Here is a 20,000-nt window from a genome sequence, read left to right on the forward strand (position 1 = left end):
AGAAGGGGCTGCACCGAGATGCAGCAGTGATGGTGGGGCATTGATGGCTCTGCCGACCTGAGGTCTCGGCATCACGGCCAGAAACACGCACCAAAAACAAAAGATAGAGCTGTAAGGGTCAGCAAAAATAAAAAGAAAGCAAGGGCAAGCAACAGCTAGTAGTAGTGTGCAGCGCATTCGTAGCAATGGGAGTTGTTGACGGGGCACAAGAATGTAGGTGGGTCGACAGGCAGAATGTCCGTGGACCATCGCCAATCCTGTCGGCGGAGGTATTCGTTGACGTTGCACTTAAACTTTTGAAGATTTTTGCGAGTTGGGGCGGAGTCTCGAAAAGCTGGCGGCAGGGAATTCCACAGCTGGATTGCACAATATGGGAAGTTGCGGAGAATGGTGTCTGGTGCTTGACGCGGTAGGGGATTTTGTAGCTGGTAACTGTGGCCGGCGGCCATGCGGAGATCGTTTCGAGTGCGAGTGGCGTCACGGGGCTCAAGCATTGGTGGGAGGACTGCTAGCAATTGAGTCGGACCGGTGATGAAATGCAGTTTGTAAGTGTATGTTAATGCAGCAACGTATCGCCGTAGGCTGAGGCTTTGGAGCTCCGTCCCGGGACCAATGATGCGCAATGCACGGCGTTGGATGCTATCTAGGCGTGCAAGATGGGAGGGAGCAGCTCCCATCCAGACGAGCGGAGCATACTCCAAAACGGGCCGTACAAACCCCTTGTACACCGTGAGGCGGCCTTCTCGGGAGAGATAGGGCGCAGCTCGCCGCAGGAGGCCCAAACGCTGTTTGCCACGTATAGACACTGCGCGGATGTGCTCCGCGAAGGACAGCTTCGGATCAAAAGTCACCCCCAAGAGCTTTATTGTGGATAACTCTGGCACAGGGTTGCCTCCAAAGAGTAGAGAGGGCAAGGCTAGCTGCGCTCTTTGCAGCGTGACTGTCATAGCCTGGGATTTCGACGGCTCAAACGCTACACGCCATTCCTTGCCCCAGTCTGACCGACGATTGACGGTGTCCTGAAGCAAGGCAGCAGCAGTGGGGAGGTCGTTACGAAGAAGAGTGTACAATGTTGTATCGTCAGCATAGGCTTCAAGCTGCGTGTTCCCAGCAAGGCATGTTGATACGTCGTTAATGTATATGAGAAACATGGTTGGCCCCAAGATGCTGCCTTGTGGGACTCCCGCCTTGATGGGGTATGGACGGGAGGTTGCACCACCGACAACACACTGTATGCTTCGGTTAGACAGGTACGATGTCAGCCATGCAAGGAGGATTCCTTGGATGCCACATTGCTGAAGCTTGAAGAGGACACCAGCGTGAGAGACCTTGTCGAAGGCTCCAGCGATGTCAACTGCAAGTACACGTGCTGCGCCCCCGCGTCCGATAGAGGATGCCCAGGAGTGGTGTAGCGCAGTAAGAGCGTCGGCTGTACCCAGATTCCGTCTGAAGCCAAACTGATTCGCTGCAAGCAGTGAGTTACCCTCGAGGTAGTTCGCAATTTGCATGTTGATAATGGTCTCCATTACCTTGGATATCACACTAAGGAGAGACACGGGGCGGTAGTTCTTGAGCTGTGAGGGAGATGAGCGTTTATGCACAGGAACAACATTGGCGAGCTTCCAGGCCTGAGGTTGGTATCCATGCCGGAAGCACAATGAGAAAAGCTTGGTCAGGACCGGTGCGAGCACCGAAGCGCATTCTTTCAGCACACGGGGGGAGATGCTGTCCGGCCCTGTGGCTTTCGACGCGTCGAGACGGCGCAGGAGGCAGTGAACATTCTGGATGCTGAAGTGGACGTGGGTGAGTGGTGGATGTGGGTGAGCAGGCGCTGGGGTTCCAAGGGAGGCACGATGTAGGTCCCTGTCACCCAGGCTGCACTTGCCGGCATCCTCCTTCGTATATCTTGGCAGCCTCGTTGACCCTGACTCTCGTGTTGGCCTTGAGGTTGATCGTAGTCTTGCCAGTGCATCTTGTGCATTTGGAGCACTCCGTTGTGTGTTTAACACTCCCGGCCTGTCCATCCGCACAAAGAAAATGCCGTACGAAACTTGCGTTCTGACTGTTTTGCTGTATGGTGCTGAGTGTTGGCCGGTTCTTTGTCATGATGAGATCCGTATTGACACCTTTCATCATCAATGTCTACGGTGTATCCTGGGAGTCTCGCGCTGGGATCAGGAGTTGAATCATGTCCGGAATTGTAACCTCCGTAAGCGTTGAGGGGATGAGGATCTGGTGTCGGACACTATGCGCCGTCGCCGCCTCCAGTGGTTGGGCCATGTAGCTCGGATGCCTGACAACCGTCTCCCTAAGCAGTTGCTGTTTGGATGGCTTGACGCTCCCCGACCAGCTCAGGGACCTCGTCTTCCGTGGAAGGACAGAATACAGTCAGACATGAAACTGTGCCAAATTGATGAATGGTTTACTCTGGCCCAGGATCGTCAGCAATGGAGAGATGCATACCGCACTCGTGTGCAGCGTCCTGCCCCGGTACCGCTCTCTTGCTTGGTATGTAAACGGACATTCAAGAGTAAATCTGGACTCGGACGACACAAAATTAATGTTCTGCTGATCGCCAGCTGCCTGTAGCGGAACAGCTGGACGCACGCCAATGCCATGTCTGCCTTCGGTGGTTCCGAAGTGCCGGTGGACACCCGCCCCGGCATCACCCCCCCCCCCCCACACACACACCCCAGCGCATACCAATCACCAGCCATCCGTTTTGCAACCAGCGCTGCGCTACCTGTAATCGCTGTTTTAAATCTGCTCCTGGCTTTCGGCGACACAATTGCAATCGTGGACGACGTCGTGGCGGAGCGGCTTCCTAGTGGCAGTGCTGACTTCTCTCGAACTCTCTCTTCTACTCTCCCCTGTCTCGGGGGCGGCGTGGCCAAGCATTTGGCAGCTGTACACCAGGCCAGGTGTGTGTGTGTGTGTGTGTGTGTGTGTGTGTGTGTGTGTGTGTGTGTGTGTGTGTGTGTGGTGTGTGTTTGTGTGTGTTAGCCCTTTCCCAAAGGTGCTCGCCCTTTTTTTCACCCTTTTTGGAAAAGCCTGTTTCTTTCGCCCTTTATTGCGTTTTTTGGTGAATATCGCCCTTTTTGAGCTTTTTTAGCTGAAAAAGTGCCAAAAATCTGTTTGCTCATGCATGCGATCACAGTTTCCGAGTGCTCGATGGGCCTTGGCACGCCGCTTTTTTGGTGGGCAACAAGTTGGTGAAGCTTGTTTCACAATTCTGTAAAAAGTTTTTAAACTTTACTTCCTGTTTTGCCTTTCGTGGACCCATAAATGGAAGAGTGCGTATTCATTTCTCAGCTTGGGTTCATATCTGAACATAATTATATTGTGGCTATGTTTCACTGAAAAAGTGCTCTTTTTCATGTTTCAGCATATTTTGAGGGACGCGAAAAGCACTAAGTGCGAATTAAAAGAGCATCTTGGGGAAAGGGCTAGTGTGTGTGTGTGTGTGTGTGTGTGTGTGTGTGTGTCACTGTGTGCGCGCGCGTGCGTGTGGTGTGTGTTTGTGTGTGTGTGTGTGTGTGTGTGTGTGTGTGTGTGTGTGTGTGTGTGTGTGTGTGTGTGTGTGTGTGTGTGTGTGTGTGTGTGTGTGTGTGTGTGTGTGTGTGTGTGTGTGTGTGTGTGGAGATAGCTGGAATAATCACACGACCAACGCCCAACTGTTGGAGATGTGGGGTGACTCTGATACCATCTGCGTGAAGGTCGCACAGCGTCGCCTAGAGTGGCTGGGCCATGTTGCCCGAATGGACAGTAGCCGAATGCCGAGACAGATCCTGTTTGGCTCACTTCTCACACGTCGTCCAGCACATGGCCCTCGCAAGCGCTGGAAGGATTGCGTTCTCTCCGACCTAAGAGTTCATGGCCTCACCAAGGAATGGTACCCTATCGCCTGTGAGTCCCGCACTGACTGGCGGACTATGTACGCCGAGCCTGTGGAGAATGTGCCTCAGCCTGACCCAGTGGTATGTGCGGATTGCAATCGGTCATTCTCGCGCCCTGGAGATCGTGCTCGCCACAAATGTGTGGTTGAGCGGGCAAAGCCAATTGCTGAGCAGCGAGGGGCTTGCCACTGTGGAGATTGTGGGCGTTGGTTTCGCAGCAAGGGTGGTCTAGCTGTTCACCGCTGTTCCGCACCTCAGCCTCCCGAGCCCCGGCAAGTCCATGTGCAGGATGCCTGCTGTGCTGCGCACTGTGCTGTGTGTGCCCGCTGCTTTCGGTCTGTGCAAGGCCGCGGTCGTCACCGGTGCTCCAGGACTGGCCCGCGCCCGACTGCCCAGCAGCGTAATTCGTTCAGCCATGTATGCGTGTGTTCTCGCCGGTTCCGTTTGCCCCACCATCTCCGGCGTCATCAGGCTGCGTGCTCCATCTTCCTCTCTGATGCCCCTCCGGGGCCCACGTGACCCTGTGGCAGTGGCTCTACAGGACAGGACAGGTGTGTGTGTGTGTGTGTGTGTGTCCCATATGGTGCAGGGGTATGTGCAGCGATTTCCAATCGATTTTCCCGACGATTATGGTCACACACGTCTTTCTTCTCTTTCTCAGACTCCTCCTGACTTTTCTTTCATTCTCCTGGGTGGTTACCAACAGCCAGTGCATGCCGGAGTATGTGGTGCAGTGCTGCCAAACAATTTTCGCCCAAAATCGGACACCCTTCACCCCCAAGGCGGGCCACATGGTGCGAATTTTTCCCCTCGGCAGAGAATTCAATATATCGTCTAAAACACCATGAAAATTCGCTTCGTTGCCATGGTAACCCCAGAGTTGTCATGAATTTTGTAATGATGAGTGTGGTCGCACACTGACTCTGGACACACTGTCAGCGTACATGCCATCCAGCCTGATCCAGGCATGTTACTTTGCACTTCCACAGCCAAGCGCTAGCCTTTTTAGAAGCAAATGTACAGTGATTTGTGCCTTCAGACGTAGTTCAGTTGCGCTGAAAAGTGAAAGTACAGCCTACAGGACTTCTGCAAAGGAAAGTAATGATCTCCGACATTTTGGCTGCTTTTGGCTGCTTTTCAGACGTTTCCCTTTTCGGACCGGTTTTCGGAAGAGCCTTCAAAAATCGGACAGTGTCCGAAAAATCGGACACTTTTCGGACGGTTTGGCAGCACTGGTGGTGTAATGTGTGTGTGGAAAAAATGAAAAAAGACCAAAAAGTAGGGATTCACTGACCAGAAAAAGCCAATTCATAGCTGTGTGGTGAAGACCAGGCTGAATAGTGGCGGTCCATTCTTCAGCCTTGCAAGCTGATGAATGGTGCAATCCCAGCGCAAGCTGCTATGGCTTCTGCTGTAGCATCGCTATCATCGCCTTGCAGGGGCGTGCTCGGCCCCCCAACTAGGGGGGTGCACGGGAGACGAGGGGAGCCCCCTGGCAATTTTCTGTAATTTGTTTGCAACCTTTCTTGAATTTTAGAGCATATTTGCATACATTACAATTGCAATTACCCAGATTGAAAATTTTTGGGGGGTGCACGTGCCCCCCGTGCCCATCGCCGAGCACGCGCCTGCCGCCTCCAGCGATGTGCGTCCAATGGTCCAATGGTGTGTGTGTGCATCACCGTGTACGTATGTGTTTCAGCAAGAGGGAGAGAGAGATGGATAGAAAGATGGAGAGAGAGACAGAGAGACAGAGAGAGAGAGAGACAGAGAGAGACATGCAGACACATACAAGACCCCCATGGGAATGCACACACACACATACATACACATACCTGGTCCTGGTCCTGGTAAACACTGCCATTACGGTCACTTGTCCCCTTGCGGGGCCGACAACATGGAAACGACGAGCGACGGCAGAAAGTCGGCAGTCCGCCGAGAGATCAGGGATCATGTTCAATCGGCACGACGAGAGAGCCATCTTTGGCAGCTATGGATTTGGAATCCACGAGTAGAGCGGCAGCACCGACCACAGACCCCACAGTGGGCCTTGAAGCATGAGAGGGCGAGCCGCACACGCGGCGGCGGAGGAGTCGCCTGAGCGGCAATGGTAGACAACGCCGCCCAGCATGGAGCCTGAGATGAAGTCGCGGGGAGCGTCCGGGAGTTGGGGCACTTGTGGACCGCCAAACCTCCGGCCCTGCGGAACCAGCGCTTGCGGGAAGAACAATGTCGGCTACCTCTCTGTTCCGATACAGGACCTGTTCATACATTCACACACACACGCGCGCGCGCGCGCGTGCACACACACACACACACACACACAAACACACACATACACACACACACCATTGGACCATTGGACCATTGGACGCCCATCACCGGAGGCGATGATAGCGATGCTACAGCAGAAGCCATAGCAGCTTGTGCTGGGATTGCACCATTCGACAACTTGCAAGGCTGAAGAATTGACCGCCACTATTCAGCCTGGTCTACACCACACAGCTATGAAGTGGCTTTTTCTGGACAGTGAATCCCTACTTTTTGGTCTTTTTTCATTTTTTCCACACACACACACACACACATCACACCACATACTCCGGCATGCACTGGCTGTTGGTAACCACCCAGGAGAATGAAAGAAAAGTCAGGAAGAGTCCGAGAAAGTGACGAAAGACGTGTGTGACCATAATCGAACACACACACACACACATACACACACACACACATACACCAGGGACTAATTTACTAAAAATTTGCGTAGCAATAATTGCTACACACCCCGACGTTTGCATAGCAACGCAACAATTTTGCATAGCAGTTTTTTCCGTCGACAATGCCGTGCTGTAATTCCTCAAACCACGAAGCGAGGATGCCTTCTCCCTGTACATCATTCTTGCAAAATATCTTGGTCACAGCTCCACCACTCGACTCTTCGCGAATCCGCACTTGATTATAAGTCACACTTGATTATAAGTCACACTTGATTATAAGTCGCACTTGATTATAAGTCGCATTTGATTATAAGTCGCACTTGATTATAAGTCGCACTTGATTATAAGTCGCATTTGATTATAAGTCACACTTGATTATAAGTCGCACTTGATTATAAGTCGCACTTGATTATAAGTCACACTTGATTATAATTTCAAATTTGGACTTCACGGAGAATTTCAAAGTGTTTAGGAAATTAGAGGCCACATGCCACCTACTGCTCTTTTCTCTCTTGCAATTTGTATTTGCTCGCAGTGGACATAGTTTGATGCGCTCCCCATGATATCAAGCGAATGGCCGAGGGCCCTCTTGATTGGTGTGAGTTGCCAGCATGATGCAAGCCAGATATGAATTGATCGAAGAAGGATAGATTTACCATCACTGTGGATAAGAGTCATACTGTAGCTCAGTTGGTTAGAGCATTGCTCGCGAATAGCAAGGTCCCTGGTTCGAGTCCCGGTGGTGTGACTGATGATTTTTTCTTTCTTTCATATCTGGCTTCCAAGTGTTGAGTTTCGGAGAGAAAAGAGCAGTAGGTTGCATGTGGCCTCTAATTTCCTAAACACTTGATTATAAGTCGCACTTGATTATAAGTCGCACTTGATTATAAGTCGCACTTGATTATAAGTCGCACTTGATTATAAGTCACACTTGATTATAAGTCACACTTGATTATAAGTCACACTTGATTATAAGTCACACTTGGATTATAAGTCACACTTGATTATAAGTCGCACTTGATTATAAGTCGCACTTGATTATAAGTCGCACTTGATTATAAGTCGTACTTGATTATAAGTCACACTTGATTATAAGTCACACTTGATTATAAGTCACACTTGATTATAAGTCGTACTTGATTATAAGTCACACTTGATTATAAGTCGCACTTGATTATAAGTCACACTTGATTATAAGTCACACTTGATTATAAGTCACACTTGATTATAAGTCACACTTGATTATAAGTCACACTTGATTATAAGTCACACTTGATTATAAGTCGCACTTGATTATAAGTCGCACTTGATTATAAGGCACACTTGATTATAAGTCGCACTTGATTATAAGTCGCATTTGATTATAAGTCGCACTTGATTATAAGTTGCACTTGATTATAAGTCGCACTTGATTATATGTCGCACTTGATTATAAGTCGCACTTGATTATAAGTCGCACTTGATTATAAGTCACACTTGATTATAAGTCACACTTGATTATAAGTCACACTTGATCATAAGTCACACTTGATCATAAGTCGCACTTGATTATAAGTCGCACTTGATTATATGTCGCACTTGATCATAAGTCGCACTTGATTATAAGTCACACTTGATTATAAGTCGCACTTGATTATAAGTTGCACTTGATTGTATGTCGCACTTGATTGTATGTCGCACTTGATTATAAGTCACACTTGATTATAAGTCACACTTGATTATAAGTCACACTTGATTATAAGTCACACTTGATAAGTCACACTTGATAAGTCGCACTTGATTATAAGTCGCACTTGATTATAAGTCACACTTGATCATAAGTCACACTTGATCATAAGTCACACTTGATTATAAGTCACACTTGATTATAAGTCGCACTTGATTATAAGTCGCACTTGATTATGTCGCACTTGATTATAAGTCGCACTTGATTGTATGTCGCACTTGATTGTATGTCGCACTTGATTATATGTCGCACTTGATTATAAGTCACACTTGATTATAAGTCACACTTGATTATAAGTCACACTTGATTATAAGTCACACTTGATTATAAGTCACACTTGATTATAAGTCACACTTGATAAGTCGCACTTGATTATAAGTCGCACTTGATTATAAGTCACACTTGATTATAAGTCACACTTGATGATAAGTCGCACTTGATTATAAGTCGCACTTGATTATGTCGCACTTGATTATAAGTCGCACTTGATTATAAGTTGCACTTGATTGTATGTCGCACTTGATTGTATGTCGCACTTGATTATAAGTCACACTTGATTATAAGTCGCACTTGATTATAAGTCACACTTGATTATAAGTCACACTTGATTATAAGTCACACTTGATTATAAGTCACACTTGATTATAAGTCACACTTGATTATAAGTCACACTTGATAAGTCGCACTTGATTATAAGTCGCACTTGATTATAAGTCGCACTTGATTATAAGTCACACTTGATTATAAGTCGCACTTGATTATAAGTCGCACTTGATGTTAAGTCACACTTGATTATAAGTCACACTTGATTATAAGTTGCAACCCAGTTTTAGGTCTGAAACAAAATTAATTTTATCAATACATTCATATGAGTATGAATTCACACTGGATTGTAAGTCGCACCGCCTTCTTTGTTTTTCAAGTATAGTGTTAAAAGGTGCGACTTGCATTCGGGGGAAATATGGTACTTCAAAAGTACGTGTGAAACCACGCGTTTGTGCGATTTTTTGCTGGCTTTGGGGTGTCATGCGTATGGAAACGCGGCGAAATGGAAGTTCCAACATGTTGGAAATTTCAGCGCGTATCAGGCGCGTACCGGCGTACATGCCACCTGACCGGCGGCGTCAAACAATTAGTACTCGAAGGCGTCGCATGTGCTAAATGCGACTCGGATCGCTGGTTTTTTTGTGAAAGCCTGAGCACCGGTTTTGACACGCTTGAACCGAAAGCGTGCCACGTCCACGTGCCAGTTGTGAACACAGCTTAAGACCCCCCCCCCCCCCCCCACGCACACATGCCCTGCACACGTTGACACCCACACACTAACACCAACACAAAGACATTTACATGCAGTGCTGCCAAACCGTTCGATTTTTCGGACAGTGTCCGATTTTTGAAGGCTCTTCCGAAAACCGGTCCGAAAAGGGAAACGTCCGAAAAGCAACCAAAATGGCGGAGATCATTACTTTCATATGCAGAAGTCCTGTACTTTCACTTTTCAGCGCAACTGAAGGCACAAATCACTGTACATTTGCTTCAAAAAAGGCCAGCGTTTGGCTGTGGAAGTGCAAAGTAACATGCCTGGATCAGGCTGGATGGCATGTACACTGACAGTCTGTACATGCATGTAGTCGGTGTGCGACCACACTCATCATTACAAAATTCATGACAACTCTGGGGTGACCATGGCAACGAAGTGAATTTTCATGGTGTTTTAGGCGATATTTTGAATTCCCTGTAAAAAATTTACCGAGGAGAAAAATTCGCACCATGTGGCCAGCTTTGGCGGTGAAGGGTGTCCGATTTTGGGGGAAAATTATTTGGCAGCAGTGTGTAACATGTACAGACTACTCACACATTATAAATAAACTTCAACAATAGCATCACACACCTTGACCTTGACCTTGACCTTGACCTTGACCTTGACCTTGACCTTGACCTTGACCTTGACCTTGACCTTGACCTTGACCTTGACCTTGACCTTGATCTTCCCCATTAGGCAGCTCGCCGAAGAGCAATTTTTTCGGTGCTCGCGAGTCAGCCATCCTGCCGACATGACCTAGACATCACACACACACACACACACACACACACACACACACACACACACACACACACACACACACACACACACACACACACACACACACACACACACACACACACACACACACACACACACACACACACACACACACACACACACACACACACACACACACACACACACACACACACACCTGGTCCTGGTCCTGGTAAACACTGCCATTACGGTCACGTGTCCCCTCGCGGGGCCGACAGCATGGAAACGACGCACGACGGCAGAAAGTCGGCAGTCTGCCGAGAGATCAGGGACCATGTTCAATCGGCACGACGAGAGAGCCATCTTCGGCAGCTATGGATTTGGAATCCACGAGTGGAGCGGCAGCACCGTCCACAGGCCCCACAGTGGGCCTTGCAGCATGAGAGGGTGAGCAGCACATGCGGCGGCGGAGGAGTTTGCCTGAGCAGCAATGGTAGACACCGCCGCCCGGCACGGAGCCCGAGACGATGTCGCGGAGAGCATCCGGGAGTTGGGGCACTTGTGGACCGCCAAACCTCCGGCACTGCGGAACCAGCGCTCACAAACACACACACACACACACACACACACACACACCACACACACAACAGGGGCGTGCTCGGCTCCCCTTCCAGGGGGGGGGGGGGGGGGTGCACCACTTCCAGACAACAGCAATTTTCAAAATGTTGTACCGGTGACATCATCAGATATTTGTACATGTGACGTCATTATTACTGTTACAAAGATTGTATGTCATCAAGAATGAACACAGTCCAGCATCTTATGCTGACCTTTCATACAAACTTCCAGTCAACTTGCCCATCATGCTGGCGGTTTATATTGGGCATATAAACCTCATATAAACCTCATACAAACTCCATATAGACCACCACCATACAAACTCCTTTTTAGAGATCGAGAAGAATTATTATCACATTATCTCATGAGTAGAATAACCATGCCTACATGCCAACAGGAAAATCAGCTTTAGAGGAAGCTAGGCGCCTAGCAGCAAGATAATTATTTAGCAGAATGCTTGCGCTTCAGTTTCTTGCGAGCCTCAACAGCACACTCAGCGTGAATATTGAACACAATAGAACTGTGCTTGAAGGTTGTGGAAGCAGCAATCAGATAAGGAGATACGGTAGAAGCAGAGCTCTGAACAGCAGATGAATGGCTCTGAACAGTGACAGCGGGTGTGGATGACTGCAGAGCATGGTTTGATTTATCAGCTACAGGCAATCTCAGATCAATAGCTTCAGCCATAGAGCACGACTCTGTTAGGCTGGGCCTATCATAAGCAGTAAGAGACTGAACATTGCGATGACCAGAAACAGAACAAATTCTCCTATCATTCACACCACATTTTTTCATGTTGGTAATTGATGTTGCTCTAACACAGTGATTCGTATACTGCATTGACAAAAGAGCATCCGAGGACAAGCGCTTCATCATGCCAGATAAGATATTGTGTGAAAGAGGCATTTTCATGAACCAGCAATTGGCAGCAGCAGACATCTCACCTGACAAAGCTCGCTGGAACAAACGATTCTCGTCCGGATGCAGTTTGGATAAGTAGCGCTTGATAGCCGACAGCTGAAACTCATCGCGGATGATGCCAGCACGCAGGATCGGTAAATATGTTGATCTGCCGCGAGAATGACGAGATGTGCCGCTGAATCGCACCACGGGCAGATTGAAGACTGTTTTTCGCAAACCCGGAGCCATCCTTCTTCTTCACATTCGCGTAGAATGACGAGAGGATATCACAAAGCTTTTCGCTCGTGACTGTCTTGAAATCGACGACACCAAACGGCTGGTCTCCACTCAAACAAAACTGATCAAGTATTCGCAACCAGTACTCAGTAGAATAGCGTGTGTTCTTGGGGACACCATGAGCAATTAGCTCCGTTTGCTCATCGTAGGTGACACACCCAAACACTCGTTTTTGGGGAAGCTCGTCACTCATTGCGAAAGAATCTACTAGAAGTAGAAGTAGCAAAACGCAAACTGACCACAACGGTGACAGAAATGGAATGCGTGCTTAGCAGCTATGTTTGCGAGTTTTACTTCTTGTTTTGGTGCGCGCGTCTTCTCCAAGGTCGTCACCCCAGAAAATTCGGATTTGGACCACTTTTAGGACGAAGCTCTGCAGGTCACCACTGCGCAGACTCGAAACTTTCTCATTATTTTCATGATGAGAAAAGCACGGACGAGCCTCAAGTGAGCTCATGAGCTCATATTTGCAATGGTCGTTTTCTGCAGTTGCGAACTGAAACAGGAAGCAGTTGACTGTCAGTTTGTATGAAGGTCAGCATAAGTATAATACGTCCCACTAGTACGCTTGTACGTGAAATATAAACCGACATACAAACCTCGGCTTCGCCTCGGTTTGTATGTCGGTTTATATTTCACGTACAAGCGTACTGTTGGGTTGTATTATATACGTATCAATTTTCACTCACAAAGCGACTGTTCAGTACATGGGGTAGTGGTCTACCAGAGCAATCACACTCACCACCGTGGTGGTTTTCCAGAAAATGAGTAGAAGCAAAAAACCACACTCGCAGCCACATAATAGATAAATAGCCGAAAAATATCTAAATCCATCAAAGAACCGCCAGCAAGCGGGAGAAAAAGCCGTGAAATCCAGTGAACAGCATGGCCGGTGGTGAGCATGGGTGACTGGGCAGCAGGGGAGCGCCTGAAAAACAATGACTCCCTACATTCCTAGCCGCGACCGCTCAACCGGTCTAGAGGAAAAACACGCCTTTCGGCCAAAAAACCTTTCTATTTCATTAATTCCTGCCCCGCTGCCAGTCGGACCCAAGAAAAGATATAGCAAGAAATGGTATGTAATAACCGGTGTATATCATAATCATAAGGTATAGATTGTCAAGAAGAACAGCGGACGACTCCCATGAAACCAGGGTGGGTGGGCGGGCAACTTCAACTACCACGAGGAAAAACAAAGACCACGATGGCAGGTTCAACGGAGTTGCGCAGAACAAGAGCAAATGCACGAAAATATTTTGTGAGTGAAAAATACGTTTTTTGCACTCTTTCGCTACGCTCAGCCGTGAAAAAACAAAACTTTTTTCAACATAAAGGATGAAAACTTTACAAATGACACTTGACAGGCTGTACGTACGGAAGTGCCTGGCTGCATGTAGGCCGCCGCGCACCAGGCCCCTAGTAGCCCTACTGCACTACAACTTACTACAAATAACAATGTAGTACAGTAGATATTGGTTATAACGTGCCCTTCTGATTTTTCACATTTTATCACTATAACCGGTATATCACTACAGGCGATTTTCAACTGCGCGCGTCATACATACACATACACGTGTGGGTACTCGATCGCGCTAATGTAGCGTACTGATATGTGATGGATGCTAATGCACCTTCTCCAGTCTAGAGTGAAGAACTTCTTGGCCCAAAGGCATCATCCAGGAAGCACCAGACCAGAATACCCTATGACAACACACACATGTGGCTCCAAGTCGAGACATCAATGCCTAACACTCGTGTGTTGCTATCACTATAGACGATACTTTTTCTGCACAAAGAGGTGTTTTGAATGGTGATTCTGTATCCTTATAGCCGATTTATCGCTATATACGATATATTGGTTATAATGATAATTTGACTGGCTTTTTCTGGTTTTGCTTTTGATATTTTCATTTTGTATCAATATAGCCGGTTTATCACTATGTCCGATGACTTTATAACCGATATCCACTGTACAAAGTACAAGACACAGGTCCAGGATGTGCTCCCGCGAGAAGTCGGGCTTTCCGCAATACATTGGTGACTTTTCAAAACCCCGGTCGAAATATTTTTTGGGGTGCACTTGCCCCTGTGCCCCTCGCCAAGCACGCCCCTGCACAAACACCCACACACACACACACACACACACACACACACCTCAGACCTCAGACCTCAGACGTGCCCATCGCGGAAGCGATGATAGCGAACAGCTATGTTAGACATAGCAACTTGTGCTGGGACACACACACACACACACACACACACACACACACACACACACACACACACACTACTACTACTATAGCATGACTGCCCATTGGGCAATGTCACCCCCGGAGGGGGCCAGAGTTTGGAGTGCACCGTCATTGGCAGGACTTCTGGTGCCTCGTCAAATCTTGCTGTCGTCGGAAACGTTTCGGGCAATGCATGCAGATCAGCGGCAGTGATTCCCTATCGGCTGCAGCAAGACGTTTTCCACGGTTGCAGTTATGGCGGTTAAAACCAGCCCGGGACTTGAAGCAGCGATTGCAGCGTTGACAATGCTGGAAGCAGCAACTAGCGAGAGACGCCGTCAATGCCGTATCTGCATGTTCAGGGAGTGCAGGCTGGCAGCGATGAACTGCAAGCCCACCCTTACTACGGAACCATCGGCAGCAACTGACGCACTGTGCTGAACCACGCTGTTGGTGGACGGGAAGTTGGCGCTCAGCCAAACACTTGTGCCGTGCCTTGTCTTGAGGACGAGAGAAAGCCCGGTTGCAAGATGAGCAGAGTACGGATTTCTCTACTGCCCGAGGAGGCTGAAAAACCAGAACCTGCTCTCGCCAAGCTGACCGGTCTTGTGCGCAATCAAACCAGTTTGGAATGGACTTCGTGTCAGTAGCCACAACGTCTCTCCACCTACGCCTGGGACCGCAGAAGGGGCGCGCAGCCAACAAACGACCAAACAACAGCTGCAATGGGACACGGTCCTCCGACATCCGAGCCACATGACCAAGCCACTCTAAACGACGATGGCGCATCTTAACAGAGAGTGGCACTGGGTCACCCCAGTGACGACGTAACTGCGCAGACGTGATGCGATCGGATTGCTGCTGACTGCGAGGGATGGCTAATATTGTGCGGATGCAGCGATGATGAAAGGCATCCAAACGTCTACTATCAGCTTTCAAGGGCGTCCAGCACTCACTGCCGTACAGCAAAATGGACAAGACACAGGCCACGTATAGCTTTCGCTTACTGACTAATGACAGCGAGCGATCCGACAAGACTGGAAGAAGAGCTCCAAAGGCTTTGGAAGCCTCAGCTATGCGGCGACTGACGTCAGTAGAGGAGCGGGCATCCGGTGTCACGACGGACCCCAGATAAATGAAGGATGGAACGTGCTCCACAGTATCACCGTTGACGTTCATATCGGCTCTATCAGGCATGTTGACTTGGCTACCTGCCACGAGAAATTTCGTTTTAGCAGCGTTGACGCAGAGGCCAAAGGAAGAGGCAACCGTGCAGAATGTTTCAAGGCACTTCTCAGCACCAGGGCGGTCTTCAGCGAGCAAGACCGCGTCATCTGCGTACTCAATGTCGTTGATGATTGCGGCAGTAGACTGGCGAGCGGGCTTTGAGAAAAGGTTGCCATTGATGCTAAATTGGATGGGGATGCCAGGTGGATGGTCGCTGTCCTGCATCATTTGTGCCCACCGCTCAAGCACAACACCGAAGTACAGATTAAAAAGTACTGGGGCCATCACACAGCCTTGACGGAGGCCATTGTTGACCGCAAACGGCTCGGTAGTGCTGGCACCGACGCGCACAGCTGCCTGCATGCTCTCGTGGAACGATTGGATTAGATTGAGGAGCCCTTCAGGAATGCCTAGCCTCCCCAATGCTAGCCAGAGTGCTTGGCGTGGTACGGAATCATATGCTTTCTTCAGGTCTACGAAGACACAGAACAGCTTCTGACGGTGCTCGTACGATTTCTCGATGAGCTGGCGAATGGAAAAGATGGCATCAGCGCAGCCGCGACCAGGGCGAAAGCCACACTGGGATTCTGGAAGTTCTTGTTCCGCGACAAGTTGGAGACGGTCCTGAATGAGACGGCCACAAACCTTGCCAGCGACATCTAGGAGGGCAATGCCGCGCCAGTTGTTGCAGTTGGTCAAGTCACCCTTTTTGGGAATCGGGACGAGTTGGGCATCCCGCCAATCCTGGGGAACCGTTCCGTTGGTCCATGCAGTGTGAATAACATCAAGCAGAGCCTCAAGCAATGGTGTACCACCAGCTTTAAGCAGTTCAGGTGCAATTCCAGATGAGCCAGGAGCCTTGCAATTAGCCAGCTGGCGTATAGCCATAGTGAGGTCCTCTAGCGAGGGAAGTTGGCCGAGTGACTCATCAACTTCACGCTGCTCAATGTGGTCAAAGATGGTAGCATCGAAGGTGCTGCGAACGTTCAATAGACGGGCAAAATGCTGCAGCCAGCATTTCTCTTGCCCCTCCTGGGAGCTACAGATAACTCCGTCACTGCCACGGATGGATGGGATGGAGATAGGTGATAATCCCGAATAGCACTTCTGTATATCACGGATTGCAGACCATGCGTGCTTGCCACTAAACCGACTTGACTCAACCACATTAGCTTTACGTCCAATCCACTCACTCTTTGCGTTACGCACGGCAGTTCTGCACTTGCCACGAGCCTCGACAAAGCGACGCCTGTCAGCGTCAGAACCAGAGGCGAGCCATTTGCGATGTAAGGCATTGCGGCTATCCAGCATAGGTGCAAGAACATCAGCACACGCTTCAAACCAATCAGGCTGGCGACGACGTGGACGGCCAAGATGCTTCTCAGCGCTGGTGACGATAGCAGATTTGACGGCAGACCATTTGTCCTCAACGCAGCCATCATGATTCCAGGATCGTAACTCTGACGCAACAGACGTCGCATATTGTTCACGAGTTTTACAGGTTGCAGCTCTCTGCGCTTCCGTCATGCAGGAGTGTTTGACAAGTTGTTGCACATCAAACTTGACAGGTCTTTTTGCACGCTTGTGGCAAGCAGATGAGCGGATGCGGTATGTGAGACACACAAGGTTGTGATCTGTACTACACTCAGCTCCCCTGATGACATGGCAATCCATGCAGTTGGACAGGTCTTGTTCCCGGACCATTGCATAGTCGATGCAGTGCCACCGCTTCGAGCGGGGATGTTGCCAGGTACACTTGTGGATGTTACGTTTCATGAACCAGGTGTTGCACACAGTAAGGCTGTTGCACGCTAAAAACTGGAGAAGCTCAGCGCCAGCCTCATTGACAGTGCCAACACCATGTGGGCCACGTGTTCCATACCAGCCATCGTCACAGATTTCAGCTCCAACTCTAGCGTTGAAGTCTCCCAAGATTATCAAGGAGTCCTGGGTGGGTACGGACAGAATAACTTCCTGAAGAGAGTCAAAGAAATCGTTCTTTGCATCGCGACTGGACCGGAAAGTCGGTGCGTAGCACACCACGACGTGGACCCAAATGTCACCGAACTTTAGCTTGCAGCGTGCGACACGCGATGAGACAGCAGACCACTGATTTCCCCCTGCTACGAACGCTTGCTGTGCGCGTCCGCGTAGTACGACTCCAACTCCTTCGCCTCGTTTGAAATCGTCCGTTGGGATGGCGCGACCTGACGTGAGAACAATTGCATCCTCGACACGGAATATATCTTTACCAAACCACTTCGACTCCTGGAATCCAGCCACTTCTATTTCGTACCGACGAAGTTCACTGACAACGATGTTGATTTTCTTGTCTTCCACGACGCGCTTTCCACGAGCAGCAGTTGAAACCGGGCCATCGATGTTCACTAAAGTCCTGACGTTCCACGAAGCAAATTTGACAAGAGCACCAGCTGGGCGCCTCCGACGGGTGCCTCCAAACTCTGGCTGCTTTGAAGCTGAAACTCTACACATCCGAGGGGTAGCTAGCCCACTGCGGATGGAGGACTACGGACGACGCGACAGTGACAATATCAAATTCAAATAATTGTCCTGTAAGTCACGTCGTTGGATCCGCTGCCCTAAATTCAAAAGGTCTACACTTGACACGCCAGGGGCTCTCCTAGCAAGCTAGGAGAGCCCTGAGTGTACCTACGCTGCTTCGGAGGCTCTAACTAGTCTCAGCAAATAGAAAAATTCCGGAGCTAGAAAAATTCAAACTGTCCCCCAAGAAGACAGTCCACACACACACACACACACACACACACACACACACACACACACGTACCATGTACCATGTACCATGTATACGCCCATCGCAAGAGAAGCATGCAAATCTGCAAATGCACTGGATGTGCACCCACAGATTTTCTCTTTATAGCAACGATAGCGGATCTGATTCTGATTGAAACAGATCAAGAACAGCGCCAGATAACTCTCTGATCCACACAACCGGCGAAGCAATGTGAATCGACCACCAGTGCACACCTGGTCTACACCACACGGAGTACATCGGAATAGGACGGCCCCAAGACAGTTACCTATGCACACCCTACACTTGCTGGGGTAACCAGTATTAGTCCATCGGCCAAATCTCAGAAAGGGCCTCTTTCGGCGAAGGTGATGCACTGAAGCTCCAACTAAACGCCCTTTGGCACACGAGCTCATGAGACCCCATAGAATACGAATCCGATTGTTGGACGTTGCCAATCCAGTCCAGGATAGTCGAACTGGGTCGAATACCTTCTTCCGATTTTCGTAATTTCGTCCACCATTACGTCTTTCTCATCGACTTTTTTTCGCTTGGCGAATGTTCTTGAGCCGCTGAGCAGAATCTACGCACGCTCGAACACTTGAAATGCCTGCATGTTCACGGTTCGCAAGATTCTAGCGAGCTTGGTGGAAATCTATTATTTATTTCGACATTTTTGGGGAATCTGAATTAGAACGGTAGAATCTCATTCGGAGAAGACGGCGTGTCGCCGCTGTCGGATTGTCGCTACTGTGTTTCAGACGTATTTGCTTGAGCGTGCTATTGAGGATGGACAGAAGATGAAGTGACGGCTTTCTTGAACACGGACGTTGTGTCTACATTGTAGCTAAAACATCTCATCTGGCGTCTAGAACGCAATTATTATGAGTTGTGAGTGCCAGCTGAGCTGAACACAAGCTGGACACCATTCGTCAGCTGGGAATTGCATCGAAGCTCTTGATAGCCACGATAAGCATAATTATACAGAGGTAACCTTGTTTGACTCAATACGCATGCAGGTGATACCACTAGTGGCACTACAATGTAAATTGTGCAAAATTGATGCAACAGCGAATATGTACTTCGTACAATCACGAACAATTGTAAGGCAAGTGTTCATGCCTGTCATAGAAGAATTTCAGCCCGGAAGTCTTGTTGTCATGGTCATAAATAATACAGGACTTGAGTTGGCTCTGGACATAAACACACTTGTGGTGAATACGGTCATTATTGCGAGAAAAATATTTAGCCACTGTATGTTAACTGATGCCGCACTACACGCAATATTTCATGTACATGTATGTGAGACTCAATTGCATCCACAAGGCCGTAGATGCATGTAAGCACACAATGCTGTACAGTATAAGTAGTAGTCGACATGTGGTGCCTTCCTGCTGCACATGCACATGCGGCAAGTTGGCAACGACACATGACCTATCTGCACCGCACAGCGTGAGCTTAGAAAGGAATATTGCACACACAGTGCTATTTGTGTTCCGATATCGTTAAGCCGGTATACATGTACTAGTATCCTTATACATGTACCTGGTCACTCGATAGGCGATGCCGCCTGTACTAATCTTATCCATATTACCCGA

General features: G+C 49.0%; 1 protein-coding gene and 1 long non-coding RNA gene across 2 annotated transcripts in view; both read right to left on the reverse strand.

Annotated features, from left to right (window-relative positions):
• Positions 1-10,376, reverse strand: part of LOC135827711 (uncharacterized) — an 18,828-nt gene extending 8,452 nt beyond the window's left edge. The window contains exons 1-2 of the long non-coding RNA XR_010555525.1: positions 10,300-10,376; positions 5,732-6,157 (exon numbers count right to left, since the gene is read on the reverse strand). This is a non-coding gene — a long non-coding RNA (uncharacterized LOC135827711). The remainder of the gene's footprint in view (positions 1-5,731; positions 6,158-10,299) is intronic.
• A 4,964-nt stretch (positions 10,377-15,340) lies between these two features.
• Positions 15,341-18,125, reverse strand: LOC135827187 (uncharacterized). Its single transcript, XM_065339714.1, has 2 exons — positions 15,413-18,125; positions 15,341-15,360 (listed from the first exon to the last, which is right to left on the reverse strand). The coding sequence occupies exons 1-2, from the start codon at positions 18,123-18,125 to the stop codon at positions 15,341-15,343; spliced, it is 2,733 nt and encodes a 910-aa protein (XP_065195786.1).
• Between the last annotated feature and the right edge of the window lie 1,875 nt (positions 18,126-20,000).

The sequence above is a fragment of the Sycon ciliatum genome, chromosome 11 (assembly GCF_964019385.1).
Source record: "Sycon ciliatum chromosome 11, ocSycCili1.1, whole genome shotgun sequence".
In the NCBI taxonomy this organism is placed as follows: domain Eukaryota; kingdom Metazoa; phylum Porifera; class Calcarea; order Leucosolenida; family Sycettidae; genus Sycon; species Sycon ciliatum.